The 11,612-nt window shown below is 30.4% G+C and overlaps 1 protein-coding gene across 1 annotated transcript in view; it reads right to left on the minus strand.

Moving 5' to 3' along the window:
* LOC138862450 (spore coat protein G-like) overlaps positions 1-698 on the minus strand; it is a 5,930-nt gene extending 5,232 nt beyond the window's left edge. Inside the window, exons 1-2 of the mRNA XM_070124850.1 lie at positions 332-698; positions 1-147 (exon numbers count right to left, since the gene is read on the minus strand). The exon at positions 1-147 is cut by the window's left edge and continues 57 nt beyond it. Coding sequence (XP_069980951.1) covers positions 1-147; positions 332-698 — 514 coding nt within the window. The remainder of the gene's footprint in view (positions 148-331) is intronic.
* Positions 699-11,612: the final 10,914 nt, after the last annotated feature.

Below are 11,612 nucleotides of genomic sequence, written 5' to 3' on the forward strand. Positions count from 1 at the left end.
ATCTCTTCTTGGATTCACTGTATCTCTTCTTGAAGTTCCTGTATCTCTTCTCAGAGTAACTGTATCTCTTCTTGAATTCACTGTATCTCTGCTTGAAGTCGCTGTATCTCTTCTTAGATTCACAGTATCTCTTCTTGAAGTCGCTGTCTTAATTCTTAAATTCACTGTATTTCTTCTTAGGTTCACTGTATCTCTTCTTGAAGTCGCTTTATCTCTTCTTAGATTCACTGTATCTCTTCTTGAAGTCGCTTTATCTCTTCTTAGATTCACTGTATCTCTTCTTGAAGTCGCTGTCTTAATTCTTAAATTCACTATTTCTTCTTATTGTCACTGTGACTCTTCTTAAATTCACTGTATCTCTTCTTGAAGTCGCTGTATCTCTTCTTAGATTCACTGTATCTCTTCTTGAAGTCGCTGTATCTATTCTCAGAGTAACTGTATCTCTTCTTGAATTCACTGTATCTCTTCTTGAAGTCGCTGTATCTATTCTCAGAGTAACTGTATCTCTTCTTGAATTCACTGTATCTCTGCTTGAAGTCGTTGTATTTCTTCTTAAATTCACTGTATCTCTTCTCAGAGTTACTGTGTATCTTCTTAAATTCACTGTATTTCTTCTTCAAGCCATTGTATCTCGTCTTTAATTCACTGTATCTCTTCTTAAATTGACTGTATCTCTTCTTGAAGTCACTATATCTCATGTTGAAGTCACTTTATCACTTCTTAAATTCATTGTATATCTTCTTGAAATCACTGTATCTCTTCTCAGATTCACTATGTTTGTTCCTATAGTCATTGTACATCTCCTTATAGTCATTGTATATCTTCTTAGAGTCTCTATATTTCTTCTCTCCTTACAGTCACTGTATGTCTTCACAGTCACTGTATCTCTCACCTTATACTCGATATATTTTCATATTATATCGATTATCTTTTTCTTTGTCACTTTCTACACGTCAATTTTTGTTTCCTAATTTGATTTTCCTTATTCATGAATCTATCTGTCTATCTATCTGTCTATCTCAGTCGCTCAACTTATCTATCTATCTATCTCATTCTGTCACACTGTCTATCCATCTATCCATCTATTTCAGTCTAGAACCTATCAATCTATCTATCTCTATCAATCTATTTATCTATCACCATTTACCTATTTCTCTCTTTCACTTAAACTATTTCAACCTCTCTCTCTATTTATGTCAGTATGTCAATCTAATTATCCATTTTTCATTAAAAATCTAATAATATTAGGGAGGATAATGATGATAATGATAATGATAGTAATAACAACAATGATAATAACAATAATGATGATGTTGATGATAACGATGATGATGATGGTGTTGGTAATGAAGATAATAATAATAACAACTACAATGATAAGATTATTAATAATGAGGATAATAATAATGACAAGGGGAATATTGCACACACACACACACACACACACACACACACACACACACACACACACACACACACACACACACACACACACACACTTATATATATATATATATATATATATATATATATATATATATATACATATATATATATATATTTATATATATATGTATATATATACATACATATATATATATATACATATATATATATATATATATATATATATATATACATATATATATATATATATATATATATATATATATATATATATATATATATATATATATATATATGTATATGACAACAATGATAATAAAGATAACAACAAAAACAATAATATTAATAACAATGATAATGATAATAATAATGTAGTAACAACATCAAAAGTAATCATAATAATGAAAATGATAATAATGACAATGATAAGGATAATTATATTGATAAAGATAATAACGAAAGAAAGAAGAAAGAAGAAGAAAAAAAATAAGAAAGAAAAAGAAAGAAAGAAGAAGAAGAAGAAGAGGAAGAAAAAGAAGAAAAAAAATAAAGAAGAAGAAGAAAAAGAAGAAGAAAGAGAAGAAGAAAAAGAAAGAAAGAGAGAAAAAAAATTAGATAACCAAAAAGTTATGTCTTTCTCTCCTTTTCCAAGTCTAAACGATCGTACTTCTTCACGAGTCTTCTGTTTTGTAGCTATTACCTCTTTTATTGTCTTGTGTCTCATGTCCTTTTATTTCACTCGGCTTTCTTTATATCCCTGGTTATCCCACTTCCTTTTTGGTTAATTTCTTTTTCTTTTTTACGTTCTTGAATATCTTTATTCCACCAGCAAGTTCTTAATCATCTTTTCGGTACCCGGATGGCACCTCAATTGCCTACTTAGTTGTTTCCTTAATATTTTTGCTTATCTGTCAACTAAATGGCAACCCCTAGCTATTTTCAGTATTTATTTCACTTCGTCCTCCTATTTTATCAGTTAGTCTTCATTCCTCAACTATTTTATCTTTATTTATTTTATTTTATTATTTTATCAATTAAAGTACTGTATCAACTAAATTATCTGTTTTCTTTGATACTTTTTCTTTTCTGTCTAACTAACTGGCAACTCCTCATTACCTTTCAATATTTATTTCCCTTCGTCCACCTATTTTATCAATGTCTTCATTCCTCTACTTCCATCATTTGATCTTTGGCTGTTTTCACTCTCCTCCTCAATTGCCTTCTTGGTTGTTTCCTTTAATACTTTTGCTTATTTGTCCAACTAACTGGCAACTCCTCGCTATTTTCCATATTTATTTCCCTTCGTCCTCCTATTTTATCAGTTAGTCTTCATTCTTCCATTTCCGCCATTTGGTCTTTGGTCGTAGTTGTTTCTCTTCATACTTTTGCTTTTCTGTCAACTAACTGGCAACTTATCGGTATTTTCAATATTTATTTCCCTTCGTCCACCTATTTTATCAATTAGTCTTCATTCCTCAACTTCCACCATTTGGTCTTTGGCTCTGCTTTCATTCTCCTCCTCAATTACCTTCTTGGCTGTTTCTCTTAATACTTTTGCTTATCTGTTCAACTAACTGGCAACCCCTCGCTATTTTCAGTATTTATTTCACTTCATCCTCCTATTTTATCAGTTAGTCTTCATTCATCAATTTCCACCATTTGGTCTTTGGCTCTGCTTTCATTATCCTCCTCAATTGCCTTCTTAGCTGTTTCTCTTCATACTTTTGTTTATCTGTCAAGTAAATGGCAACTCCTCGCTACCTTTCCATATTTATTTCCCTTCGTCCTCCTGTTTTATCAAATAGTCTTCATTCTTCGACTTCCATCATTTGGTCTTTGGCTGTTTTCATTCTCCTCCTCAAGTACCTCTTTCCCTGTTTCTCTTCATACTTTTTCTTTTCTGTCCAACTAACTGGCAACTCCTCGCTATTTTCATTCTCCTCCTCAATTGCCTTCTTGGTTGTTTCTCTTCATACTTTTGCTTATCTGTCAACTAACTGGCAACCCCTCGCTACCTTTCAATTTCCATTTCCCTTCGTCCACCTATTTTATCAATTAGTCTTCATTCTTCAACTTCCACTATTTGGTCTTTAACTCTGATTTAATTCTCCTCCTCAATTGCCTTCTTAGCCGTTTCTCTTCATACTTTTGTTTATCTGTCAACTAAATGGCAACTCCTTGCTATTTTCAATATTTATTTCACTTCGTCCTCCTATTTTATCAATTAGTCTTCATTCTTCAACTATTTTATCTTTATTTATTTTATTTTATTATTTTATCAATTAAATTATTTCATCAACTAAATTATGTTTTTTTTCTTAATACTTTTTCTTTTCTGTCCAACTAACTGGCAACTCCTCGCTACCTTTCCATATTTATTTCCCTTCGTCCTCCTATTTCATCAGTCTCCATTCTTCAATTTCCACCATTTGGTCTTTGGCTGTTTTCATTCTCCTCCTCAAGTACCTCCTTACCTGTTTCTCTTCATACTTTTTCTTTTCTGTCCAACTAACTGGCAACTCCTCGCTATTTTCAGTATTTATTTCACTTCGTCCTCCTATTTTATCAAATAGTCTTCATTCTTCAACTTCCGCCATTTGGTCTTTGGCTGTTTTGATTCTCCTCCTCAAGTACTTTTTTAGCTGTTTCTCTTAATACTTTTGCTTTTCTGTCCAACTAACTGGCAACTCCTCGCTACCTTTCAATTTCCATTTCCCTTCGTCCTCCTATTTTATCAATTAGTCCTCATTCCTCAACTTCCACCATTTGGTCTTTGGTTATCATCTTTCTCCTACTCAAGTACCTCTTTCCCTGTTTCTCTTCATACTTTTGCTTATCTGTCAACTAACTGGCAATCCCTCGCTACCTTTCCATATTTATTTCACTTCGTCCTCCTATTTTATCAATTAGTCTTCATTCATCAATTTCCACCATTTGGTTTTTGGCTCTGTTTTCATTCTCCTCCTCAATTGCCTTCTTATCTGTTTCTCTTCATGCTTTTGCTTATCTGTCAACTAATTGGCAACCCCTAGCTATTTTCAGTATTTATTTCACTTCATCCTCCTATTTTATCAAATAGTCTCCATTCTTCATATTCCGCCATTTGGTCTTTGGCTCTCATCTCTCTCCTCCTCAAGTACCTCTTTCCCTGTTTCTCTTCATACTTTTTCTTTTCTGTCCAACTAACTGGCAACCCTCGCTACCTTTCGATTTCCATTTCCACTTCGTCCACCTATTTTATCAATTAGTCTTCATTCTTCACCTTCCACCATTTGGTCTTTGACTCTGATTTAAATTTCTTCCTCTTTCTCGTTCTGAAATTAATCCAACATACTATTGGTGTTAAATTCAAAAACCTATGCGAAGGTACAGCTTTATTTACGATCGGCAAGTATAAAAAATCGTTCCCTGGTATTCTAATTTTCAACTGAAATTCAGGAAAAAATCTGTCGTGAATAATAAATAAACAGACAATTTTAACGAATATACAGATTTCGTGTGGCTATAAACTTCTGTTATTACTTTACATTCTCTATTCTCTTTCCATTTGGGCGGGGATGTCGGGAGCAAGGTTACCGAGTAGCATTTAAAAAAAATAAATCCACACTTCATACTTTTTAATATCTTGTTTCGAAAAGGACCAAATTGTTACAAACCATGATCATCGATTTCTTAAATTATGCCGACCACCAAGTTTGCCGGGTAAATTGTATTTTTTTTTTTTTTAATTCTGCCGAGTGAAATGACGATTTGTGACCCCCCCGCCCCCCCCCCCTCCGTGGCATCGCGCCTGCCGGTAAAGGATATAGGCCTATCGTATGGTCCCTTCCTCCACTTTCATACATTACTCTGTATTCTTTCTTCTTCTTGGTAGAGGCATTCACCAGAGCCATTTCCATTTCCGTTTTGCCAAATCGACTCATATTTGTCCTTCAACATCCTCTTACAGCTGCCTATTACCGCTTAATTTCCTGTTTCCTTTCGCTAACTACCCTAATTACTAATCTTTCTTCCTCGAGTCTTTCACCCTCTTCCAATGTCTCTCTTTCCCTTCCATCTAGTTTATTGTACCCTCCCTTCTTCCCTCCATCATTATCATCCCTTTCTCTCTCTTTGACAGCCTCGGAACCAGCGTGTGAGGCTCCACTTCTCGCTTCCACTTTCTGTTCTCTTCACTTTTCCAATAGTCTTCGTGCTCGCCCCTCCTCCCTTTACTATTATTATTAGAGAGAGAGAGAGAGAGAGAGAGAGAGAGAGAGAGAGAGAGAGAGAGAGAGAGAGAGAGAGAGAGAGAGAGAGAGAGAGAGAGAGAGAGAGAGAGATGTGGGATAAAACAAGGATAAAAGAAAATCATTACTATTATTATTATTATTATTATTATTACTATTATTATTATTATTACTATTATTATTATTATTATTATTATTATTATTATTATTATTATTATTATTATTATTATTATTATTATTATAGTAAGCTATACAAAGAGCCACACTGAAAAAAAAAGAGATTTATACCACCAAAAGTGTCAATGCAGGTCAAGATCCAGCTAAGAAAGAATGAAAGAATAGAAAGCCAGCTATTCACGTAAGAAAAAAAAAAAAAAAAAAACATGTTAGCTGATGTAAGCTAATCAAACTTATTCAAAATTATAAAAAAAATAGCTAATTAAACTTATCAGGAGTCCTCCTTGGCCCAACAAGAGCACAATTTCCCACCGACACTCTGCTGGCCCAGTGGATCGTGGCGGTCATTGTAACTCCGGCCCGCGACCGAACCGTATGGAAATCGCCCTTATGATCCGCATAATTGATGAGGCTCCACCCCCCCCCCCGCCTCAACGCCCCCCCTCCCCCCCTCCCCTCGCTTATCCGGATTTGGGACTCGTACTGTGAATGGGCTTCAGATGATAATTAATAATTGTGCTAAAATCGGTGATAGTGGATAATGATGATGATAATGATAATTGTAATAATAATCGCGGTAATGATAGTAATAATAGTTATAAGGATAGTTACAAGGATAATTACAGTGATATTAATAATGATAAAATCATAATGATAATAACAATGATAACAATAACAGTGACCATAATAATCATCACAATAACAATAAGTATAACAATGAAAATAATAATGATAATAATGATATTGACAGTAACAATAATGATATAATAATAATGATGATAGTAATGATAATGATGATAGTAATAATAATGATGATAATAAAAAGATAATAATGATATTAATGATAATGAAGAGGATAATGATGATGATAATAAAAATATATTAGTAATAATAACAATGATAAAGAAAATAAAAGTATGATTATATATATGTATGTATATATGTATATATATATATACTCATCTATATATATATATATATATATATATATATATATATATATATATATATACACATATGTGTGTATGTGTGTGTATGTGTGTGTGTGTGTGTGTGTGTGTGTGTGTGTGTGTGTGTGTGTGTGTGTGTGTGTGTGTGTGTGTGTGTGTGTGTGTCTATGTGTGTATGTGTGTCTATATGTGTGTAGTATATATATATATATATATATATATATATATATATATATATATATATATATATATATATGTGAAAATTAATAATGATAATACCAGTTATAATCAAAATATTGGTAATGATGATAAAAACAATATTAATGATAATGTTAGTGTTGGCATGAAAATGACTGATAGTAATAATGAATAAAATAATGATAATAATAACAATGATACTAATGATAGTAATAATGATAGAAATAATAATTAAGATGACAATAATAGTAATGATAATAATAATAACAATGATATTACTGATAATAATGTTGATAACAATAATAATTATAACAAACATTACTATCCCATAAAACAACAACAACGCAACAGAAAACGAACAAACAATAACAACAATAATAAATACAAAATAAACAATAAACAACAACATGGACATACCCACGGCAACAAACAACAAAAAGCAAACAAACAATTGCAAACAATAATAAAAAAAATATATATATATATATATATATATACGCCCGTTTCCCTCCCAGACAACCCAGGGCATAACGATAATAATAATAATAACAATAGTAATGATTACAACAAACATTATTATCCCCCCAAAAAACAACAACATGGATATACCCACAAAAAAAAAAAAAACACAGAACAACAATAATAAAACAAAACAAAAGAAAAAAATATATATACGCCCGTTTCCCTCTCACACAACCGAGGGCATAATGATAATAATAATAATAACAATAACAATGATTATAATAAACATTACCATCCCAAAAAAACAACAACAATAATAATAAAACAAAACAAAAGAAAAAAATATATATACGCCCGTTTCCCTCTCACACAACCGAGGGCAGAGGGCGCCATATTCGCGTCCCAGTTCCCGGCCGGACGACGACTTCCGGCTTCTCTCTCGTATTCTCTCTCCTACGCTTAATGTTTTACTTTTTATTTTTAGTTGATGAGATGCTGTTGAATGTTGTTGTTTATGTGGTGTTGTGAGGTTGTAAATGTTGTTGTTTGTGCAAGAAATTAGGGTATTTGTGTTATTGATATTCTTGAGGTTGTCGGCATCATAGTCATTGTCATAATCATTATCATTGTTATCATTATCATATTTATCGTTAGTGTTGTTATTATTACAGTTGTTATGATAATGATTATGTTGATGATATCAATGATAATGACAGTAATGATGATAATAAAAAAATAATAAAGGTATTAATGATGATTATGATGGTGATGACAATAATGAAATGATAATAATAATAATATGAATTAGTAATGATAATGAGAATGAAAATAATGGTAATAAAAATGATAATAGTAATAATGAGAATAATGAGAATAATAATGATTATGAAAGTAATCAGGACATCACTGATACTGGTAATGATAATGATGAAGATGATTATGATAATAGTTATGGCTGTTTTAATAATTAGTATTGCTTTTATAATTTTCGTTATCATTATTATCATTATTATTATCTATTTTTTAACATTATCATAATCAGTTATTTTCATTATTGTTAATCTTAAAATCATTATTGTTACCATTGATATTATTATTATTGTTATCATTGTTATTATTATTATCATTATCATTGTTATTATTTCTATTATTACCATTATTTTTTCATAACTGTTATTATCTTTGTTTTTATTGTTATTATTATTTTCTTCAACATCATTACTATTATTATAATTGTTCTTATTATTATCATTATCACCATTAATCTTATTATTATTACTATTCCTGTTATTGTTGTTATTACTATTATCATCATTATGATCATTGTTGTTGCTTTCATCACTGTAATTACTATAAGAATGATTATTATCATTTAATCATAACAATTACCAAAATAAGATCATAGTTATTAGGATTAATATTAGTATCATCATTATTACCATTTCTTATCGGCATTACTTTCATTATCATTACACTTATCATCAATTTTTTAAAATCAGATCTATTATATATCTGAATATATCTCTACAGATATGAAATTATTTCATATGTAGGACTAATTACTATGCCCGTAATTTGCAAATATAATCATGATTGTGTCAGACCTAATTGGCTTGTTATTAGGCGTGAAACTGTAATAGAAAATACCATCATTGCAGTCATTGTGGTGGTATTTCCTAATGGTCCAATTACCGGCTTGTTATCACGCTTATTACTATGGTGACGATCATTATCATAACTGTGCATAATATATGGCCAGTCACCTTTATCTCTCTCTCGCTCTCGCTCGCTCTCGCTCTCTTTCGCTCTCGTTCTCTCTCTCTCTCTCGCTCTCGCTCTCTCTCTCTCTCTCTCTCTCTCTCTCTCTCTCTCTCTCTCGCTCGCTCTCTTTCGCTCTCGCTCTCTCTCTCTCTCATATATATATATGTGTGTGTGTGTGTGAAGAATGGAAAAACACTACCATGTAGATACTATGGTAGAAAAACCCACAATGCACAAACTAGATTTACTGAAGAAAGTGAGACAACAGTTTCAGAATCGTCCTCGATTCCATCTTCGGGTCTGAAGAGGCAAGGGAGAGGAAGCAGTAGTTTGTGCATTGTAGGTTTTTCTACCACACACACACACACACACACACACACACACACACACACACACACACACACACACACACACACACACACACACACACACACACACACACACACGCACGCACGCACGCTCGCACGCACCCACGCAATATGTACATATATATATATGTGTGCATTTATACACATTCGTATATTTATTACACACACACGCACATGCACACATTTTTTTTTCTTTCTTTCATTCCTGACGTGTATACCTTCAGCTCTCGAAGACAGTCCTTGCATTGCAATGACTACACACGCACCTTCGTCCTAAGCATACTAATCTAACCAATATCAAGAATATGACGTTTATATTCCACTTTCAAATAATAATGTATTTTAAATTGAGATTAGGCAACCCTTTTCATACCAGAGTGACTGATGACATGGCGGCCCTCTGAATGATTATTAAAAGAGGTTTTATGGGTATTAATTAACTCATGGTGATCATGCTGCCATACTGATACGATGGCAGTTATTGCTATCATTATGAATACGGTTAGTACTATCACTATAGCCATTTACATTGTTATTACGATTGTTATATTGTCCTCCTTTTATGATATTTGCGAGAAAACTATTTCGTTGTCATATCTAACCTTACTATTGTTGTCGTTATTAAATAATTATCACAATTAATTAGTTTTTGTCGTATTTATCATTACGGTAACTGTAATTTATATTGTTATTGTCTTTGTCTTTTTATCACTGTAGACATTGGTATATTGCCGTTATCATGTCATTATTATCATTATCTCCACAAATACTGTCATTAATGAACGCAAACACATAGTAACATGTACACAAAGATGAATTAGAAATAGTTATATATTAGTTTGAAGAGCAAATGATAATAATTATTATGATCATTATCACTATTGTTATTGTTATTATTATTATTATTATTATTATTGTTATTATTGTTATTATTATTATCATTATTATTATCAGTGTTATTATTGTTATCATTAGTACTATTATTATGACGATTAATGTTATTATTGATTTCATTATTATAATTATTATTATTATTATTATTATTATTATTATTATTATTATTATTATTATCATTATCATTATTATTATTATCATCATCATCATCATCATCATCATCATCATCATCATCATCACACTAGCCTTATTTTTATTATTGTTATGATTCTTTTCTTTTCATTATCATTATTATCATTATCATTATGATGATGATATTGATTATGACGATGATGTTTATTATTATCGTTATCATTATTATTAAGATTATTCTTATTGCTGTTGTTATTATCATTCCTATCATTATTACTATTTTTATCAATTCCATGATAATTACCATTGTTATTATCATTATCACCATTATCATTATCCTTATTATTGTTATTATCATTATCAACATTATTGTTATTGATGTTATCATTATTATTAGCACAATAATGATTATTATTATCATTATTTTTATCATTATTATTATTATTACCTTCATCATCATCTTTATCATTATCATTATCATTATTGATATCATCATCATTATCTTTACTATTATCACCATTACGGTTATCATTGTTATTTATATCATCATCATTATGAACATCATCATTATTGATTTTTTTATAATCATTATTATTGTTGGTATCATGACCCTTTAATAATGAATAGCAGTGGTCATGCTATCCCTCTCATATCATTGATAACATTAAGACCACTATTATCATTGGCTTATCATTATTGTTATCATGATTATTTCTATCATATAAATTATTAGCCATTTCATTTTCATTTTTGTTATTGTTGTTGTTGTTATTGCTTTTCTTATCATTATTATTATTATTATTATTATTATCATCATTATTATTATTATTATTATTATTATTATTATTATTATTATTATTATTATCATTACTATTATCATTATTATTATTATTGTTATTGTTATTATTATTATTATTATTATTATTATTATTATTATTATTATTATTATTATTATTATTATTATTATTATTATTATTATTATTATTATTATTATTCCCATTAATGTTATCATTGTTATAGATTTTATCATCATT

This window comes from Penaeus vannamei, chromosome 8, assembly GCF_042767895.1.
Source record: "Penaeus vannamei isolate JL-2024 chromosome 8, ASM4276789v1, whole genome shotgun sequence".
Classification (NCBI taxonomy): domain Eukaryota; kingdom Metazoa; phylum Arthropoda; class Malacostraca; order Decapoda; family Penaeidae; genus Penaeus; species Penaeus vannamei.